This window comes from Onychomys torridus, chromosome 4 (genome assembly GCF_903995425.1).
Source record: "Onychomys torridus chromosome 4, mOncTor1.1, whole genome shotgun sequence".
Classification (NCBI taxonomy): Eukaryota; Metazoa; Chordata; class Mammalia; order Rodentia; family Cricetidae; genus Onychomys; species Onychomys torridus.
The window spans coordinates 141,782,193-141,804,452 of record NC_050446.1 but is presented as its reverse complement, the minus strand read 5'-3'; the positions used below and the strand labels follow the sequence as shown (position 1 = coordinate 141,804,452).

At 49.1% G+C, this 22,260-nt stretch overlaps 1 protein-coding gene across 1 annotated transcript in view; it reads left to right on the top strand.

The window, feature by feature from the left end:
- Positions 1-14,890: 14,890 nt before the first annotated feature.
- Xkr7 (XK related 7) overlaps positions 14,891-22,260 on the top strand; it is a 29,648-nt gene continuing 22,278 nt past the window's right edge. The window contains exon 1 of the mRNA XM_036183741.1: positions 14,891-15,759. Within this exon, the coding sequence (XP_036039634.1) occupies positions 15,176-15,759 (584 nt within the window). The 5' untranslated portion in view covers positions 14,891-15,175. The remainder of the gene's footprint in view (positions 15,760-22,260) is intronic.

Here is a 22,260-nt window from a genome sequence, read left to right as displayed (position 1 = left end):
CCATGAATGAGTCTACCATGAGCAAAGCCAGGTGTGCCCACCTTCAGATTGGGGCAGGAAGTGGGCAATGAACAGGGAAACGAGCAAATGTATCCTGTTTCAAGTGCAGGTAGGTGCTGTCAGGTGCCCAGCAATGCCAAGTGGAGAGGGGGTGGTGCAGGAGCTGTTTGGGATAAAGCAGTCAGGGAGGGCTTCTCTGTGGAGGTGGCCTTGGAACCGAAGTGTATGGGAGGTGAGAGAGTGAGCCGTGTGGCTATTGGGTGAGGTGAGACAGCACTTCAGGCAGAGGCCACAGCAAGTGCAGAGACCCTGAGGTAAGCAAGTGGAACAGAGGGGTGAGGAAGAAAGGTAGGCAATGAGGCCAGAGAGGTGAAGGAGACACTGGATATATATGGCTGGAGAAATGAGTGTCAGTGCCTAATCCATAGGCTCTCACTGGGCATCAGCCACACTCCCTGCTGCGCAGACCTGCGACTTGTCTCTGCTCACTGAAGCAAGGTCAGTGGCAACTACTAGGGGAGGCCTGCAGGCATGAAGCCCTGGGAAGAGGAGGGAGGAATGAGTGATGGTATCCCCAGTGGCTTTACTCCTTTGTGGGGTTGCCAATGATGCTCCTCCAGAGAGTGAAGGGTCACTGGACCATCAGGCAGTAAGGGAGTTGTGGCCAATGGAGGGATTCTCAGGATATTTGCACACACTTGCCATTAGCCTGGTTTAACTTCCTCCTGGCCCTTTGCTCCTGTACAGCCATGCCATGTCTCCACTTTCCGAGGGCCCCTTTAGCTGTGTGTCCCCACCTCTGCACTTACCACATCATATTTTTTCCTCTCTCTAGGCAGCTCCCTTTCTGAACTTCTTGAAATGGAGACTGTGGATGGAAGTTACCAGACAGAAGTCACACCCATCTGAAAGACTCTGTGAGGCTGGTTGACAGATTCAACCTTCGTGGCTGCGGAGAGTTGGAATATTGTAGATTCAGAGATGAATTACCTTGTGCTGTCGTTATTCTCCTTACTAGCCATTCATTGCCCACCTCTGTGACACAACATCTTTTTTGGTATCAGGTAAAAACCCTTGGAATATCTTTTAAGTAGACCACTAGATCCCACGCCACCCAAACGCTAAAGATGTTGGCAGAGAGTGTCTACAGCCTCATTCTGTTTTGCTTCATCTAACTTCAGTCCCCACCAACATAGTTGATAAATGGCTTGGATTTTGCCTTTATTTTGTTTGAGACTAATAAGACCTCATGTAACCTGGGCTGGGCTTGGCGGCTGATGCCTTTAATTTCAGCTCTTGGGAGGCAGAGGCATCGCTGTGAGTTCAAGGCCATCCTGCTTTACATAGAGTTTTCCAGGCCAACCAGGCTGCCATCGTGAGACCCTGTCTCAGAAGCAAACATACAAACAAGCAACAAAACAACTCATGTAACTTCTGTCCATGGTGCAGCAGTCATCTGAGATAAACTGAGTCTGTGTTTGGGACCATGGGCTCTCATATTGGTGGCTCAGAATAAATTGTATTATTTCCTTTGAGATAACAGCTAGGTTTGCCCGACAGGACCTTGGCTGTCGAGTTCATTGCTGTATCTCTGGACCAAGAATGTGCACAGTGCCATCATGCTCAGTCAGTGAATGTGGCACAGCCAGCCCGGGAGGCCAGCAGGTAAGTCCATGCTGGGTGCCCACATGGCTAGTATATTGCAGAAGCAATTTAAGCTCTAGGAGGGGAGCCTTTTGTTCCTCCTCCTCCTCTTTTTCCTTCTGTTTGTTGTTGTTGTTGAAACAGGATTTCTCTGTGTAGCCCTGGCTGTCCTGGAGCTTTCTCTGTAGACCAGACTAGCCTAAAACTCAGAGATTTGCTGACCTCTGCCTCCTGAATACTGGCATCAAAGATGTGGGCCACCACAACCCAGACTTACTTTGTTCCTTCTTAATCTAAAAAATTCTACCTGGTCTCACTTGGGTCTGTCCACAACTTTAACCACATCAATTAGGGGTAGGTCTTGGTGTTTGGGGAAGAAGCCAATAACAAGAGTGCTCTGTCCATCCCCTGGAGTCCTTCCTGCCATTTCTATGTGTTCAGTGATAGCACCCATGACTCTCCTTGGGAAGCATGGTCCTTGGGCTACTGCAACCTCTCAGAGGATAAACCTTTGTTCCTAGTTATAGCCATCAGCTTGAGATTTGGAGGCCTGACTTTTGGATGAGTGAAGGGTGGGGGTCAATGCTTCCACGTCTAACTTACAGATGGAGTCCCCTACGCACCAGGCAGATGAAGCCACCATCTGTGCCTCTGGCTGAGATCACAGCCATACTGACTTCTATGTTCGACTCCCTGGCTCCTTAATGCTTTAAAACCCCCCATGACTCTCTCACCTCACTCCCTAGCCTACCCTAGATGACCCATCTACTACCACTGTAACAGAGTAGTTAAGAAGGTTTTGATTATTTTAAAGATGGTACACGTAATCCCAATACTCCAAGAGGCTGAGGCAGGTGGATCACAAAGAATCCAAGGTCAGTCTGGGCTACAGAGAAGTAGAGAACACCACTCTTTCCAGAACCCCTGGAGAGCTTCCTCTGCTCATTTGTCCTGTGTGCTGTGCATTTAACTTAGGGTGTCACCTGTCAATAGCCCTGGGCCATAAAGGAGACTGTGAGGCCATGAATCCATCTCATTTGCGCACTGATATGTCCCTGAACAGTGTATGGCCCAGAGTAAGTGCTCAGCAATGTTTCTGATGAAGGAATAAGATGATGAATCAGAATTGTGACCAAGGCAGCTTCTTCACAAGGCTAGGCTCCTAACCGTGTGCTGAGATCCTGGGGTGGGGACAGGAAGAGGCACCGTCCACCAGGCTCTACCAATGAAGGGAATGATAGAAGAGAAACTGCGGGAGGTTTTGAGCAAGGATGGGTGTGATGGGTTCTGTCTGGGAGAGACCTTCTGACTCAGGTGGGATGATAGGCTGAGGGGCAAGTGTGCCGCACTCATCTGTGCTGTGGTGGGTGTATTATTAAGGGCGGGAGGTTGATGCCTAGCCCTTGAAGAGGTGACCAGCTGCAGCTGCAGCTGCACTCGGGGTGGAGAGTACAGCAAAGCACTTATCGGTGTGCCCGTGCTCCAGACAGCTTGGGTGGCTGCCTCACCAGCTCTGGTCCACGGTCCAGGTGCCCACACCCTTGCTCTTTCCTGAGTATGGGCTGCATGCTGGCCTGGGTGGTCCCCAGCTCCTCCCTCTACTTCCTTTGTGAGCTTGGAAGGTGGAAGGGAGGCAACCATTCCTCTCGTCCCATGACCCAGAGCACAGTCTCTCTCATTCATGGGATTCTCCTGTGCCCTTGCTTCATCCTCCCACATCCCTGGATAAGGCAGAAATATGATTCCCATTGGGCAGATGAGGACATTAAGGTCAGGAAAGGGGACAGGATCCTCCTGAGGTTATGCAGCCAGATGGGGACACCAGGTGGGAGCATGTCTCAAATTCCCTGTGCTTAGATTGTCACCAGGCAACAGATGGCTCTGTGGCTTGACTTGAAACATCTTAAATGACCCCAAAAGAGTACAAGTCCAGAATATTCCAGGCCTCTAGGAGCAAATCTTTACTACAACCTCAACCCTAAATTTTTCATGTGAAATTCTGTGATTAGAGCTGCCCTGCTTTCCCCCCAGGACTGAACGTTATACACTGAACAAGTGCTCTACCACTGAGCTATAGATTTTTACTTTTTACTTTGAGATTAGGTCTAACTAAGTAGCTCAGGCTAGCCTTGAACTCACTCAATGACCCGAATAGGCCTTGCACTTAGGATCCTCCTCTCTTAGCTTCTTAGGTAACATTGCTGAGTTGAGAGCATAGGTCTGTACCAGGGAGTCCAGCTCAGATCCACCTTTACATGGGTTCTGGGGATAGAACTCAAGTCTTCTTCAGGCTTGTGCAGCAAACACCTTCACCCTCTGAGCCACCTCACCAATCCACATATGTCCATCTTCTGTGGCTTGCCATTGGCGATGGCTGGAAGCATTGTATTTATTGATCTCTTGCAGGCAGGCATCTAAACTGCTTTCTGTGGTGGATGATAAGACGTGCTGGTACAATGGTCCCTCAAATAGGAATGGCCCCCATAGGCTCATATATTTGAATGTTTAGTCACCCAGGGATTGGAACTCTTTGAAAGGATTATAAGGATTAGGAAGTGTGGCCTGGTTGGAGGAAGTGTGTCATTAGGAGTGGCCTTGAGGTTTCAAAAGCTCATGCTAGGCCCAGTCAGTCTCCCTCTTTCTGCTGTTGTGGATCAGGATGTAGAACTCTCAGCTCCTTCTCCAGCACCATGCCAGCCTGCATGCCACCATGCTCCCTGCCATGATACTACTGGACTAAACCTCTGAAGCTGTAAGCTTTCTTTTGTAAAAGTTGCCTCGGTCATGGTGACTTTTCACAGCTATGGAATAGTGACTAAGACATGCCTCAGTGTGGGCTTCCTTGTCCTTGTCTTTCCACTTCTTCCTCCACTCCTCTTGGGTCCAGGTCCTCAAAGGTGCCTCCCATGCCCTTTCTGGCATACTCTTTTGTTTTCCTTATCTGGCGGTGTTCACTGTTCCCTTGAGGACACACAATCCTGGCTCCCCAGATCAACTCTCAGCAGGTTTGGGTCTCAATTCTGGCCTCACCCACTCTCCCTGTTTTGGACTAGGCCTTTTTCCCTTATATATGTGGTATTCTCACCAGGACAGAATCTGAATAAGAATGGATTCCGGGGACTTCCTCTCAAGGGTCAAGGGCCTCAGAATGAGCTCCAGAAAAGTCTGTTGAATGACCGATCATGACCACAACCTAAGAATCTTGGAGGAAGTTAGGGACCCAATTTTGTTGTTTTATTTTGGGATAGGGTCTCATGTAGCCCAAGCTGCCTCAAACTTGATGTATAGCTGAAGATAACCTTGAACTTCTGATCTTGCCTTCACCACCAGAATACTGGGATTGCAGGCATGCCTAGTTTTACAGAGTGCTGGGGATTGAGCCCAAGGCTTTTGCATACCAGAGAAGTGCTCTAAAAATAAGCTGAGCTACATCCTCAGCCCCAGGATCCTGTTATTTTTCTCTCCCTCTTCCCTTCCCTTTTTTCCTCCACCCTTTTACTCTTACAGGTAAATTAAGGAGTGATAATGAAATGGAGGGGTCAAAATGCCCTCACTCTTGGCTAGGAATGTGTGGAGTGACTATCTGTGAAATGAGTGCTGGCATTCAGGACAATGGCTGTGAGGATTGACACCATGCTAGGCCCCCAGGGACCCAGTGATATACAGGACAAGCCCAGTCTTTGGTTGTATAGGCTTTCAGCCATGAGCATCATGTGTTTGACATTTATTCATGTACCATTTCCTAATTGTGATAATGCTCAGACAAAATCTCACAGTCCCGTGAGATTGTGTGGAGGGTCCTAAATTAAATCTAGGGGTGGAGGAAGGCTTCTTGAGAAAGTGACATTTAAGCTGAGATCTAAGGATAACTAGAAATAAACTAAGCAAAGGAAAAATGTGGAGATGGAGCTGTGTGATACTCTAAGCTGTGTGAACGGGTTCAAGCTGTGCCTTGCCCTGGGAGACTCCATTTTACAAGTAGCATTTGGCTGCACTTACAAGTATAAAGGGAAGGATGACTCTGCACCTTCGTTATTTACAAAGACATCACCACTGTGTAGCTCCAGCCATGGGGCATGTACCCCACTGCTATAAAGAACCAGCCATGGGGCACAGCCCCCACTGCTATAAAGAACCAGCCATGGGGCACAGCCCCCACTGCTATAAAGAACCAGCCATGGGCACAGATCCCACTGCTATAAAGAACCAGCCATGGGGCACAGACCCCACTGCTATAAAGAACCAGCCATGGGGCACAGACCCCACTGCTATAAAGAACCAGCCATGGGGCATCTACCCCACTGCTATAAAGAACCAGCTATGGGCATGGACCCTACTGCTATAAAGAACCAGCCATGGGGCATCTACCCCACTGCTATAAAGAACCAGCCATGGGGCATCTACCCCACTGCTATAAAGAACCAGCCATGGGGCATGTACCCCACTGCTATAAAGAACCAGCCATGGGGCACGGACCCCACTGCTATAAAGAACCAGCCATGGGGCACGGACCCTACCACTGTGTAGCACCAGCCACGAGGCACTAGCTGTGAGGCAGAAAGTGACAACGTACTCCTCCAAAGAAAAAGATGTCACCTATAAACTTACAAAGTAGACTGAGAACATATGGGCACGTGGGTGTATCAAAACCATATCAGAAAAACCAAGCCTGAGGGCTTACTGAATATACCAGAAGAGTGAAGGATGTAGCACTCTCCCTGAACCCTGTGGAGAAAAGGACACCTAACACTGGGTGGGGGGTGACTGCTCACCATCCCACCAACCTGTCATCTGACCACCTGGTGTATGGTGCATAAGTGTGTGTGTGTGTGTGTGTGTGTGTGTGTGTGTGTATGTGTGCCGACATGTAGAGACTCCCAACTGTCCCCAAGTCTGAGCTCAATACAGTGGTCTCCGCTGCTTGATTCCACTGGAATTGACCTCCTATCTTTCTATCTATACAACTGCCCAATGTCTGACATTCCAACTATCCAGACTGGCCCTGTGCTTCTTCTCCAGTGTGCTGGAGTTCTGCATGCCTCTGCCAGTGTCCCACCCAGAAGCTCTGCTGTCTTGTCTAGTCACTTACAGTAATATCTGCTCTCTGCCTTTGTCTCCAGAGAGATCTCTGTGAACTCTGCATCCCTTTAACCCCATTGTAGTCATCCTGTAACACCTGCATGAAGTGTAATATGTGATCTGAGAATTAATATTAGTAATTAAGATTGGAACAAAAGAATTTATGCACCAGGTGGTGGTGGCACATGCCTTTAATCCCAGCACTTGGGAGACAGAGACAGGTGGATCTCTGTAAGTCTAAGGCCAGCTTGGTCTACAGAGTGAGGTCCAGGACAGTCAGAGCAACACAGAGAAACCCTTTCTCAAACACACACACACACACACACACACACACACACACACACACACACACAATTATTTATGATTGCCAGATAGCAAGGAAAATTGGGATGACCTGGTAAATGGCAATCAAAGATATCAACAAAGCTCATTAATTTATTGTTGGTCAATAAATTCTACTATTATGGAAACTCACACAGTGTCCAACCTATGTTTCTGAACTAACACACTCATAAAAGAAGTTATGGATAGGGACAGGGTAATGGAAGTGTTTCAGCAAGAGAAAACAGTAAAGCACTATGGCAGGAGGGAACTTGGACAAGGCTAATGTGGCTGGAGACAATGGGGTAATGGGCTAGGCCATGACAAAGGGCCTGGCAGACAGAGAGGACTCACCAAGTGGACACACCCACTGAAAAATACTTATTGAATGAATACGTACTGTTAAGCAGGGCCTATGCCACATCACTAGCCAAGACAGACATGTCTCTTATGGGAGTGTAGTGTGTACACCAAGCAGATGAGGAATCAGAGAGCATCTACTGTGTGTTGGGAACCTCGCTGAGCACTTTTCTTCACCATGCCCTTAGATCCTCACAATCATATGAAGTAGGGTATCCTTGCAATTGAAGCAGAAGCTGAGACCTAGCACAGTGGAGTGATTACCTACCTGCAAGCATTCTGAAGTGTTACCCAAGACCCGAGGTCCACGGTCCATTCCTAGTCACCATATCGAAAGAAAACTGGGAAACAAAACCTGATGAAGGAAGTGGGCGCAGTAGCACACGCCTGACTGTAATCCTAGTGCCTGGGAGGCAGAGGTGGGAGACTCTGCATAAGTTCGAGGCTAGCCTTGTCTACATAGTGAGTTCTAAGCCAGCTAGGGCTACATAGTGAGACCCTGTTTCAAGAAAACAAAACTGATGAAGGAAGAGTTTATTTAGTTTGTTTGACAAGAGTCACAATAGTTCTAGCCTGCTTTCCTGTAGAGTGTTACTTCATTGAAAGATGAAACAAGCAGTGGGGCTGGAGAGATGGCATAATGGTTAAGAGCACTGGCTGCTCTTCCAGAGGACCTGGGTTTGATTCCCAGCACCCACATGGCGGCTCCCAACCATCTGGATCTCCAAATCTAGAGTATCTGATGTCTTCTTCTGGCCTCCTCAGTTGTCAGTCACCCACATGATGTACTGACATGCATGCAGGCTGAAACACCCACACATGTAAAAGAAAATAATAAAGTAAAATAAAGTGGTGATAATAAAGAAAGATGATGCCAAGGCAGCAGGGTGGTTCACACCTCTAACCCCAGCATTTGAAAGGCTGAGGCAGGAGACTCACTCAAGAATTTGAGGAGGCTTGGATTACAAAGTGAGACTGTGTTTCAGACAAAGCAAAACTGATCAAATAAAAGCCAAGAAATCCACCTGGAGGTTTAGCTGGGAGTCAGCCCTGTGGAATTTCTCAGCTCTGATACCAGGTTTCAGCCCATTCTTTCTCAGCATGGGGTCTCCCGGAGAACTTTCTACCCACCAGGATCCATTCATTCAGGCTCCCCGCAGCACTGCGACAGGAAGACCGGCTGCAGTCCCCTTTAAAAGGCCCTTTACAAGCAAGCTCTTTAATGCTGTTGTCTAGAGGATAGACTTGAGCAGTCCCCAAGGAGAGCATCTATCAAAATCAGAAGCATTCATATCTTTCAATCAACAGGCCCATAACTAGAAACGTATTCTAATAGGTATCTAAAATGGTGTGCCATCAAGTTTCTGGCATATTGTCACAGGCTGGAGGCCACTCAAGAGCCCAGCATTTAAGGGATGGGTGAAGTAGGTTACAGGACATCTGTCGATGTGGAATGCTTGATACTACAGCAGAGAGTGATGCACTCTCTATGCACTGGAACAGAGCAGATTCTGAAAATGTAGGGGAAAGGCCAGACATGGGACTGGATACAGGTCAGTGTCTGGTTGTTTTGAAATGGTGTGGATGGGTATGGAGGAAGGGAGATGAACACTTGAAGAGACAATACGCTAACCTTTAATCCCAACCCTTAGGAGACAGAGGCAGGAGGATCTCCATGAGTTCAAGGCCAGTCTGGTCTACAGAGCAAGTTCCAGGCCAGCCAGGGTTGCATAATGAGACCCTGTCTCAAAAGGGGGAAGGTGGCATGGCTGGAATTCCGTTGACAGAGTGTTTGCCTAGCATGCATGAAATCCTGGGTTCAATTCCTGGCCTGTAAGAGGTGGGAGCAAGAGGATGAGAAGTTCAAGTCGTCTTAGGCTACATAGTGAGTCTGGGGCTAGCCTGGGCTAATGAGATCCCGTCAAAATCAAAACAAATGAAACACTCTTGTTCTATTGGTCACCTCTGGGAGGGAGCTGGCAGCTGTGGAACAGAGCAGGAGAAAGTTTTCCCAGTGTGCCCCTTTGATATCATTCAGTTTTTGCTCCTGAGGGCGTATTGAGAAGTCAATGAATGAAAGAAGACATTGTGTTTATTTGAGTGACTCTCAGATCCTACAGAGAAGAACAAGACATTTAGGATTGTTAATCTGAGGAACTGGCTGTCGCCATAGTTGCAGGCCTCTGCCCTTTCCTGCTGCAGCTGAGCCTGCTGGATCCCCTAAGTCTTGAGGCCTCAATGGGGAGTAACGCAGGCATGCAGGCCTTCCACTCTGTACCAGAAACAACTGCATGCGTATCACAGTCAGGTAGTGACACAAACAATGAAAAAAAAAAAAAAAGTGTCCTGAATAGAGTGAGCAACAAAATGCCCCTCGAAGCCAGGCCTGGTGGTGTACACCTATCATCCCAGCACCAGGGAGGCTATGGCTGAGGACAGGGACGCCTCCTGAACAGGCCACATCTTAGAGATAAGGCAAAGGCTGTAACCTGGGAGAAGAGCAGGAACAAAAGTCCAGAAAAGGGAGAAGATAGGCTTGTTACGAACCAGGAAGATTGTGGAGCGGCGCGGGGGTATGTAACCCACCTAAGGATAGGCCCTGTGTTCAAATTTCAACACCAAATACAAAAATAATTTAAATGAAATAAAAGGAAGAGCAAGTACCCTGTGCAGCTGGAACAAGGTGGGTGAGAGGAAAGTGGTAAGAGATGAAGCTGATGATGGAGAGGAGAGATGTTTGCAAGGCTGAGCCCAAGCGAGGGAAGAGTTGGAAGGCATTCAATGAACATGAGGCCTGATCACATTACCCTGCTCTGAGCTTTCTCTAGCTGAGGGTAGAGATTTGACCTCAGGAAGGGACGGGGGTCTACAGAGAGCCCAGGGAGGAGGCTGGGTCATCCTAGCCAGCCAGGAAAAAGGTAACAAGGTCTTGAGGTGGGGAGTGAAGCTGGGAGCAGTCTGTCTCCCTGTCTATCAAAGGGAGCTGAATGAGATGGCCCTTAAAGGTTGTTCTGGGTTTGGGATTTGGTAACCTCAGCATTTGGAATCTGGCGAGTTACCACAACACTCTCCAAGTGTGTATGGCTGGCTTTTCTTTTCTGACAGGCTTTCGGGTTTCCTCTCTTGGATCTGATCCTCACACGACTGATCAGAGCCCTGTGGTGTGAGCGTTGATGGGAAGTCCTTTCTACCCCCTTGCCGCCAGCCTCGCTCCTGTCCCCACTTCCAAGGGACAGATGGGTGGACAGCAGGAGGCAATTGGGCCTCCATGCCAAGAGCATCCCGGGGGAGGGAATTACCTGAGAGTTCACAGCCTCTCTCTGCCTTCTAGATCTTGAGTTAAAAGCCCTCAGTGTCGCAGCCCCGAGGGCCAGGGATTGAAGGGTGTCAAGAGAAAGGCAGCAGGAGTCACTTTTCAGCCTACAGCTGCCCATGGAAGAAGGAAAATCCGGAGTGCTGATGGCTCCAGGCCAGGGTCAGGAAGTCACTGGGGCTGAGGCCGGAGAGCAGGCCACATCTGCCCCACTGGCTTATTTACCGATCAGAGAAGTGTTTGGAGAAACCTGGAGCTGACATCTAAAATTCAGGAAATTTTACAGTAAAATTGAAGTTTCTGTCTTCTCTTGAATAATTAGAAAATCTGACCACACCGACAGCTTATTCCTGATATAACATCCGGCCAGACTTACATAGCAGCTGTCCCCAACGTAATTTTATTTTATTAACAAGCAAATGCATTCACATGACTGCAAAAAATATATACAGAGAAAAAGAATGCATTTTCCCTCCAATTCCCAGTGGCCTCTTAAAGCAATTTTATTATGTAACTCCAAAGTTTTTTTTTAAAAAAAAACAACACAATTTTATGACAGTTTTGTTTATTTATTTTGTGTGAGCGTGGGAGGAGGGCCGTGCTGTGGCTCCTGTGTGGCTCACATGGAGGTCAGAGGACATCTTGCAGGAGCTGTTGCCCTCCTTCCTCCCTGTGGATCCTGGGAACTGAACCCGGGTCCTCAGGCCTGTTGGTGGCACTTCAGCCCCATCATCTCACCAGCTCCAGGCTTCCTTTAGGCTTATATAAACATATAAAATCAAAAGTTGTTATTTCCCACTCTCACATAGATTCGCCTCTCTTCTGTCCTCGTTTCTCCTTCATGAGGATTTCTCCATGTTAGGACAGATCATTCACTGCTCCAGGCCACTCCGTTGTCACAAGTCCCATGGCTTATTTAGCCAGATTCACGATCGGCATTTGGGTCACGCTCAATACTTGCTTCTATAAACAATGTAGTATCGATTACCCATGCATAGTTTGCACACATGCAAGTATTTAGAAACTATCAGGAACTGCCCAAGCAGAGTGTGCAGTAGGCGGGGTGGAGCCCTCATTCAGTAGCATCCTGAGGCCAAGTAAGGAAAGGGGACAAAGACGATTCCTAAGAGCAATTCCCCACATAGCTTAGAGACCATCATGTCTCCAGGAGCTAGGGCAAGGCTCTAGGTTTACCATTGCCACCGGCTAACAGCTTGTCTCTCTGGGCCCCAGTGACTCCATCTGTGAAGTGAGAGAGGCTTAGGGAAGTGGATGAGATCTCAAAGGGCCTGTCTAGCTCTGATCTGCTGTGTGTGGTCCACCTCCCTGCACACCAGCCAGACTCAGCTCTTGGTTGTCCTTGGCTCAACCCCACTATAGAATCTGCCCAAGCTGTCTCCAGCCCCACTCAGCTGCCTCAGAAACACAGTCCCCTTGTCCCATGGTTCCACTCATGATATCTGAACTCAAGTGCCATCATCAGAGCACAGCAGCATAAATCTCCAGGTGAGACAGAATTCCCTCTACAGTATCCTTGATGGGTAAGTTAAACCTCTACCTGACCCATGCTTCAGAACTTCCATCAAGCCCTCCCTTCCTGTGGTTTCACCTGGTCTAGTCACTCAAACTCCACATAGGACTCCTGAATGCCAATGTTGCTACTTCCTAAAACATGGCCTTGAGGCAGCATTTCCAGGTGGTTGTTTCTACCCCCAAAGTTGCTAGTTAGTAAATAACAACTAGTAACAATGTAAACATCTTAGAGCCACTAAGACAATACTAAGAAGTTTAGAGGCCTGTGTCTGAATAGTTCACCTCCATAAACTGGGAAGAAAAGGTCACATGTGTCACTGAGTTCCTCGCTTGCTTGTTCATTAACGTGTCCCATGTTCTGGAGGGCTTTTAGAGTTGTTCTTTTCCTTTGTGATACAAGGTCTTGCTACATAACTCAGGCTGGTCTGGTACTCACTATGAACCCCAGACTAGGTTTGGAATCATAATTTTCTTGCCTTAGCCCCTACCCTTCACCTCAAGTGCTGGAATTACAGGTGCTTGTCACAATGCCTGGGTTTCATTGAGTGATTATTTATTTATTTTCCCTTTCTTTTTTAAAGTTTTATTACATAGAGTATAGAAGGTTATCTTCATATTTTAATAGGGTACCTACTGAGTACCAGACCCAGTACTGGATACTAAAAGGTCTCAGGATAAAGAAAAATGGGTGACTTTCCCAAAGCCTCAGGAAGATCCCCAGACAACTCTAAACAGACAAACATGAAGAGATAAACTGATGGTGTGTCAAAGCAAAGAAGGAAAAGGCCAGGGTGCTATGGCACTCATAACCGAAGTATTGGGGAGATGTCTCTGAGGGACAGAGAGCAGGCCACCACTGGATGTTCAGTGGGGCTCCCATGGGAAGCATTACTCCTATTAAAATTTCCCATTAATTGTTCTAAACATAGTCCTAGCAGGGAAGGATGTGATCTTCTCTACTTTGTTATTCTACAAAGCCAAGAAAAACCAAAAGCCACAGAATCATCGAGACTGTGGGTCTCGAACCCAGGTTTTCTAGCATCAGAAAACAGACCCCAAAGCCTGACTTCTGCTGCTGGTTTGATTAACCTGGTTATGGGCTACATGGAGGTTTCCATTTAGCTTGGCCCAAAGGTGGGATCCTATGTAAGGCCCATCCAAGCACCTGTGAAGGTGGTGATATGGACCACTAAGAACTGACAGGAGGGTGGCCGGAGCTGACCTCACTCTTCCGACCCCACTTAAGGTTCTGTGTATTCTACTGGTTTCTAGGTCTGGGGTTGTAGGAGACAAACAGGCAGAGACGAGTCTTCCTAATTCAGACCTTCCAGCCTCCCGTTGGTCTAAATGTGGGTTGCTGGCTTGGAATCCAGCCTTGAAAACTCCCTTGGCCCCTAACACTTCCCCTCTGCTTTTAGCTTTAGGCAACAGCTGGTACCCCAACCTCCCAAGCATCACTGAGACCAAAACAGTCCCTGGACGCGAAAGGGAAGCCAGGCTGCAGGGCAGCAGATGGCTGCTCCACCCAGCCCAGGGCAGCTGTCTCCTCTCTCTTCCCTGTCACTCTGAGGCAGGGTGGTCCCTTCCACTTCGCTTCCTCCCCTCCCCCCTTCATGCCCTTGAGCTTTCAAAGCCTGTTCAAGAGCCACATTTGAATTCGTTTCTAGCACTTACTATGTAATTCTAAGCCACTGAGTGAATTTCTTCAACTCTGTTTCCTCATCTATAAAATGGGTGGGTGAAAATATAAAACCACATAAACTGTGAGACTAAAATGATGAGGGAACTGCTTAGAATAATGACAAGGAAACAATTCCAGTGTTTTATTAATAAACAATGTCCTAGGACATCTGACCCAAGCCAAGGTTGGTGGTGACATGGAAGTACCCAGGTACATGAGGGACCCCCACTTCCTCTCACAGACCATGTTTATGTCTCTCTGGTCTCTCCAGTTCCAGGCTGCTGCTCTGTGATCCTTGCTCTACTTAGGTGCCAAGTCTCCTTGCTAAGTCCTGCCCTAGCCATATAACTCCTCAGCTGACATTCTACAGTGGGTGCCCTGTTTGCTACCTTCTGGCTCTTCAGGGTCCTATCCATCAGAAATCGCCAGATCTTTCTTTCTTTACCTGTACCCTCACCCGGACATCCTAGAAAATGTGGCCTCCAGTAGTGGCGGGGTAGCAGTTTGCACTTACTCTTTCCTCCCCCCAGGGCTTCCCTCCCATCCCTTCTCTCTGCCTTCCCTAACCGGGCTAGAGGCCAGATGAACGCGGTTCCTGAAAGAAGGAAGAGTGAGCAAGAAACCGCAACTCAGAACTGCAGTTTCTCAGCTTGAAAAAGACAATGAAAAAAGAGACCTCTCAAGATCAAAGGAGGGGATGGAACAATAAGTGAACACGGGGGAACTAGGAAGTGGCGTTGGAATGGAGTGACTGCTAAAGGGTTACGGCAGGTACCCAAGCAGCTGCTCCCACCCCTGCCTTTTTATTCGCAGACTCTGGCCTTTCACCCTCCTTGGGGCATTGCAAGACCCAAATCACCGGAGGTACCGCAGGAGATCAATGGAAGAGGAGAGGACAGGGCGGGAGCAGTCAAAGAGAAGTAGGGTCGGGGGGGGGGGGGGGGGAGAGGCCAGAGGCAGAATGCATGTGGTTGGGCCCCACGCCTCCGAGGAAGCCATGCAAGGGTGACCCGGGATGCTCTCCCCACCCCGGCCCCCTCCCTTCCCAGGGGGCGGCCCACATCCAGGCCGGAGTCCGGGTGGGGCGGCGCCGGCAAGGATGAATAATTGAGGTAGAGGGGAGGAGGAAGAGGAGCGGCGGAGGAAGAGCGGGAGGCGGGAGCCGCCCGCGCAGGGTCCTCCCCACTCCGCACCCCACCCGCTCCGCCGCCCGGAAGTCGCTCCCCGCCTCCTGCTCCGCCAACATGGCCGCGAAGTCGGATGGAGCGGTGGCCGCGGCCGGCCCGGGGCCCGAGGGGCCGGCGGGAGCAGCCCGGGGCGGGGCAGGAGGGCGCGGGGAGGTAGCGGCGGAGATCGCGGGCCCCGGCCCGGCGGCGGCGGGGGGCCCGGGGCCGCGCTACGAGCTGCGGGACTGCTGCTGGGTGCTGTGCGCGCTGCTCGTGTTCTTCTCCGACGGCGCCACCGACCTGTGGCTGGCGGCCTCCTACTACCTGCAGGGTCAGAGCACCTACTTCGGCCTCACCTTGCTCTTCGTGCTTCTGCCCTCGCTGGTGGTGCAGCTTCTCAGCTTCCGCTGGTTCGTCTACGACTACTCGGAGACCGCGGGGACCCCGGGACCCGCCGTCAGCACCAAGGACAGCGACATAGTCGGAGCCGCCATCAGCACCAAGGACAGCGCTGTCGCCTTCAGGACCAAAGAAGGCAGCCCGGAGCTGGTGCCCCGGTCCGTGCCGTCCTCGGCCAGCACCTACCGCCGCCGCTGCTGCCGCCTCTGCGTCTGGCTGCTGCAGACCCTCGTTCACCTCCTGCAGCTCGGCCAGGTCTGGAGGTAGGAAAAGAGCAGGTGAAGGAAGCTTGAGTCCTGGGAGTGGAATGCTGCCCCAGATCTGCTCTGGCCTTTCTAGCCCGCCCTGCTCCTGTCCTGACCCTCACCCCGATCCACTTCTCAGTCAGCTTCTCACCTCTGCCAAACTCTGTTGGACACCAGATCCATAGCTTTGCTCTGGCTAATGGGGCAAGAAGGGGCCAGGGACCCTTAGTGATGTGTGAGCAAGGAGGAGTTGGGGAGCATGGGGACAAGTGTTATGCTTGGAACAGGGCACAGGGATCCTTCCAGTCCTGACCCCTCCTCCATGTCCAGGTACCAAGCCTAGACTTGTGGAAATATTCAGAAGTCTTTTCCAGCTCTCAGAGGCACTGAGTTCAGAATCGCAGTCCACCTCCAACAACCTGAGAGGCAGACTGTGAGGCAGCTAAGTGACTATCCAGTCTAAACTTCCTGGTTTTGTTGAGAAAGGGTGTGGTGAATCTAGTCCATCATTCTTTGGCTCCTACTTCCTAAGGAGTTCCAGAGAGCCCCACCCCACCCCCAACAAAAGAGGCCAAGGAGATTTGGGATCTTGATTCTGACACTAGATAGGTACTGGATGCCCATTAGTCCTCAGACCAGAAAACAACAACACTGGGGCTTCATTCAAACTGTTCACTTCCAGGCTTCTTCCTTTGCCAGCAAGTAGGGTGCCTGCTGGGCTTAGTTAATTGGAGAGGGGGGAAATTCTAGACCACAGCTCCCCTGGAATCAGAATCACTCTAGTTCCTTGGGCTGTTCCCTGCCGTGACAAAATGAATTTGCTTACTGTGAGATCTTAGGCACACCTCCTCCTCCCTCCACGTCTGTTTCCTCACCTGTGAAGTGAGAGGAAATCTCTACCCTTCCCGTATCACTGACTTACTTTCTACTCTTCCCATCTCACTGACTTACTCTCTACCCTTCCCATTTCACTGACTTACTGTTAGTTTTTTAACCTGTTGAGATGACTAGGCAAGAAGAGGTCTGTGTGAGGACTCTGCAGATTGGAACATATTTGGGAATGTAAGGAATTATCATAACAGATGTGTGGAGAGCATGGGGAAAGTCCCTCTACAGATCTAGAGGATGGTTATTTACTCTGTACACTAAATTTACTTTTTAGTGTGTTCTGCCTGACTCAGAAGATACAGTTGGACTGAGCATTGGAAACTGGACCCCTAGTGTCTGACCCAGCTGCTCATTTGCCGTGTGTCACTATTGCTATGTTGTTGATCCTCTCTCTGCCTTAGTTTCCCCATTTTTGTCTGGCAAGATGATAAGCATATTCTACTTTGCTTGCTCTGGAGTCAGGGAAGGGGCAAACACTATCCATGGTCTTATTATTATTAGCTTGACACACAAAAATATTCATGTCTACATCCAGGAACTAATCTGCATTTATCATTCTGTGCCCAAGTGGACAGATGGTGGGTTATTTTTAGATTCTGAAATGGTAACTTCCTATTCTGGGTAGCCAAAGCTTGGTCCCCCTTTCCCTTCAGCCTAAAGTGGGCCAGCTGCCCCACGACTCATAGGCTACCCTCCTCCTCCCCATTCAGAATCCACTACATGATGCTAATAGGAATCTTCTTTCTTGAACAGAAACCGAGTTTCCCTCAAATATGGGAAAAAAATGATCATAGATGATCATAGATCCTGGGGGCTGGCTGGAAGTGGCTAAGAGTCCGCTGGACTCTGTGGTTCTGAGAATGAAAGAACTGTCTCCACTATTTGCACTGTTCTACACTGGGAAGGTGAGGGATGGGGTGAGATGACCAGAGGGGTGACAGTCACGTGAGCGTGGGGAAACCCAACCTGTGGAAGTGGTTTGTGTCCATAGTACGGTATTTGAAAAACTCAGGATCTCTCCAGTTTAAAAAAAAAAAAAAAAAGAATTTGGCTGTAGTGGTATCAGGCCTGTAAACATTTTAGACAGGGTTTGCATGGCCCTAGTTTGTGAATTCTTCCTCTTGATTGCATTTCTTTTAACCATTCATTTAGGCACTCAAACCCTAATTTACACTGCCATTGCAATTATTTTATTAAGCACTCACTTTCTGCCAAGCCCACTGGTTGCCTTTTTTACTTTCCTTCTCTCCTGCGTCTTTTCTAATAATTCTGTCATGTGGTTAGTATTATAATTTTCACTTGGCGGATGAGGGAACGGAGGCTGAGAAAGGGGGGCACCCTTGCCCAAGGTCACACAGTGAGCAATTGGAAGCTTTGAAACTCAAGAGTCTGCATCTTCAAAAACCAAGTTCAATTCATCCACCTTGCAATTCTGGCACCAAAGTGTCCCCCAAAGCTTGAAGAATTATGTGTCTGAGATTGTGAGATTGCGTGATGACAGAAAGTCCGACTTCTGTTGCATGGAGATAAGAATGTGAAGAGGGGAGGCAGTTGAACCCTGTGGGTAACGATGAGGAAACTGTGGATTGTGGGAAAATGCTGGATTTGGGGAGGCTGTGCTTTCAGAGGATTTATGTTTTCATCTTGGTTTGAAAGTGACCTTGAGTCAGGTTCTTCCATTTCTGAGGCTCAGTTTCCCTGTGTGTGAAATGGTATGATTAGATGCAGTGATCCTAAGGCATGATATCTTTCTCATGACCCATGACGATGTGGTACAGTGCCATATGACCACCTGCTGCCCAGAACAGTTTAAGGTCATCAAGGTCAATTTGGGGTCCTCCCCCAATACCCCTTTTATATCTAGGTTACAATTCTGTCTCCTCTACCTCCTAATACTCCTGCCCTTTGGAGAGGTTCTTAAATGAGTTGGTCACCTGCTGGGTACTTCCCTCCATAGCATAGAAATCACTTAAAGAAGTGAGACTGGGGTCTACAGAGAGCTGGAAAGCAATTACTGACAGCTTGACTGTTCACTAAACTCAGACTCTGCAGTCAATTAGGAGAGATCTCATAGAAATGGCTACTGGGGCTGAGAAATGCACACCAGGCCACGTTAACCAGGCTATGATTCTGACTCTGGGTCTGTTGCCACTGAACACTCTAGACCCTTGTCCCACAAGCTTTGGATTCTTAAACATCCAAAGGAGGTAGAGAGAAGCCATCCAGTTTGGCATGCCTAGAAATTTAAGTGGTGTTGGTACAACATGTTAGCACATGATCTGTCCCTGCAGATGTTTTGAGTGGTGAGGCTGGGATGACAAGGAGGGAGCTGTGCCCCTGAGCCCTTCAGGTTGAAGTCTGGGAGATTGCAGGTCATTCTGTTCCTGATCCCATACCCTAGTTCTGAAGTTCAATCATAAAGATAATTTCAACTTTTCAGGCCTGTAGAGTGCCTTCAAAAGCCAGGAGGATCACATAAATGTAGGTGAATGGAGTGTCAGGGGGTGTCTGATAAGTTATGGAACACAAGTGCCCTAGACATGACAAAGGTACCACCTGGTCCCTCTAATGGTGCCATGAGAAATCATGGACCTAATATTGCCAGGTCTTGATTTCTAAAGGGAAATGGGAATTAGGAAATTGGGAAATCAACTACTAAGATTAAAAAAAAAAATAGTTTCAGTGAGGGCCAATGAAATGACTCACTGGTTAAAGGTGCCTGCTACCATGACTGTCTGATAATCTGAGTTCACTCTCCAGGACCCCAAAGGTAGAAAGAGAAATTGACCCTTAAAAGTTGTTTTCTGACCTCTACACCTGTGCAGTGGCACAGGTACAGGTATATGGGGGGGGGGGAGAGAGAGAGAGAGAGAGAGAGAGAGAGAGAGAGAGAGAGAGAGATTGAGATTAAAAAGTAGTATCAGCCAAAAGAAACTTTGGAGTATGGGGTGTCTTCGTTACATAACTCCAGGCAAACACTTCCCAAGCGATCAAGTCCTTTCACACAGATGTTATTAGTTGAAACGTAAAAGGAGGGAGCTGTAGACACTGCACACCTACCATGTTACAGCAAGGGCTGTGTGGGGGTGTTCCAGGCATCGTGCAATAAAACCCTCCCTCAGTAGTGATTGATACATTCATTCATCCAACAAGGAGACAAAACCCAGAGAAGTCAAGGAACTTGGCTGAGGTCACAGGAGTAAGTGGGGGAGGGAAGGTGTCTACCCTTTTGTCTAGTTCCCAACCCCAACGCCATCCCTATCATGACACACTGGGTGTGTTAAGAGAATCTTAGGGAAATGCCTTGAGGCAGCAGCAGACTGAGTTCTGGGGAGGAGAGCAAACAGATCCCTTGGTGGGGCATGAATCTGGCCACAGGCTGGACACCAGGCTGTTCTTATCCACCTCCCACCCCAGCCCTCTGAGCTGTTAAGCCACTGAAGGCTGTTAAGCCAATTAAAGTCCCAACTCTGCCTCCTCTGACCCTATGGGCAGCAAAGCAGTAAGCCATGAATCCGGCTCTCCCTAATCTTGAACTCATGGGCCCTGGCTTTGCCCAGATAAGCATGGCTTCCTAAGCCAATTAGTGTGAGAAGACCTGGCATGGGATCCCTCCCAGCTGTCAGAGTCTGAGCACCTTGAGGTGGGGAGGAGGGGAGGTGGCAGTGAGCTTCTAGGTCCCTCTAACAGCTCACCGAGTCCAGCTGTTCTCTCTGCCTATGTGTGCCAGTAAGCCGGACACTCCAGAGGGCTTCTGCAGTGAGTCAGTACTGCTGTGAAATCAGGCTCTGGGAAGCTGGATCATTGGTGTAATGTGAAGAGCCTGAACTCTGGTTTCAGGATCTCCACTCAAATCCTGCACCCACTACCTTGTCAAGCCACATAGTCTCCATCCCTTCAAAAGTAGAGACTAACACTGTACCTATCTGCTTCTTTGTTGTTTTGTGCCATGTGCCAAGGACTTAGCAAGGGCTAGTCCCACGATGTAAGTATTCAAAACCTAGTAGCAGAGTAGGTGAGACGTCTTGGCAGGTAAAGGCGAATGCCATGAAGCCTGACAACCTGAATTCAATCCCAGGGACTCACATGGTGGAAGGATAGGACCCCTGAGTTCTACCTGTGAGCTGTGGCACACACATGCCACCCCTACACACGTGCGCACAAAGTAAATTAATTTAAACATACTTTAAAAACTGGTAGCAGCGGTTAGCACCATCATTGTGCAGTGAGCTGTAGCCAGGGATGAGGGCAGGGGGCTGTGAGCCACAGTGATATGGTACTCGTGTATTTAATCTGCAGTCACTCATTCAGCAGGTATTTATGGAGCACCTGCTGTATACCTGGAACTGTTATAAGTGCCAAGGATAAAAAACGTGATTAAGATGGCAGCGTGAATTATAGTGGGTCACACATGATATTAATGCTACAGGAAAAGATGAAGTAGGGGCTGGGGTGGAGGGATGGTTCAGCAGGCGAAAGCCCTTGCTGCACAGTCATGAGGGGCTGAATTCTGATGCCTAACACTCAGATACAAAGCCATGTGTGCCTGTAACCCAGACGCTGGGGGTGCAGAGACAGGAGGATGGCTGGGACTTCTTGGCTGATAGTCTCACCCCACAGTCAGTGAAAGACCCTGTCTCAAGGGAATAAGGCGGAGAAGGAAGCAATAGGATACTCGGTACGCTCCTGTGGCCTCCGTGTGTACACACCTGCATGTGCACCCAGGCACATACACCACACACACAAAATGCTGAACAGAGCAAGGACTTGTGAGTGGCAGGGCAGGTGATCTGGGGAGGGAAGTCTCACTAAAGGGTGGCATGTGGGTAGATGGCCGGGCTAGTCGGGGCGAGGTGTGGGAGCGGTCCCAGGAAGGGCAAGGGCGTGACAGGCAAAGGGAAACACACCAGCCAGAAGTGCTGAGAGGCAGCGTCAGTGAGGGGCAGGTGGAGTGAGGCTTGTGGTCCAGGGTCTTTAGACTCCAACCGGGGAGCCTGGAGAGTCTGACCAGAGGAGAAGCTATGGACTCAATATCCTCTCTGGCGGCTGAATGAAGAATGGTCTGTCGCCGGGAGGTTGGGGCAAGTCTGGGGACACAGAAGTCTCCATAAGGTCTTGGTGAGCAAGGATGGGGCTGGACTCCACATCAGGCTGGGTCCACAGGATCTCTGTCTTTCTCTGGCCCTCCCTTGGTTTCCTCATTCATGTGGAAAATGTCCACAACCCATTAGCCGGAACCAGCTATATCACTTGGTGTGACTTTGGGTAAAGCCATAACTTACCTGTGTCTTGGTAACAATAATCCCATCATTTGGCTTGGGGTGTAAACGGCTAAATAATATATGTATCATGTTTAGCACCTCTTGCCTGGAACACAGAAGCTGATTGTAATCAGCCCTGGCTATTTTCATAATTACTTGAGACAGTGGTCGCAAGTTAGGGTCTGTGGTCGTTCCAGGCGGTGTCACGGTCCTCTCACTGCTATTTCAACCTTGGTACCCATTTTTCTTGTGTTGGTTATGAGTCTAGCATTTTGAATCATCACACCCACATCTGAAACATGTTGACGACTGCTTGGACTTGGCTGCAGCCCTTCACAAAGGTTCCTCCCTGTGCTGAACTGGCAGGGTT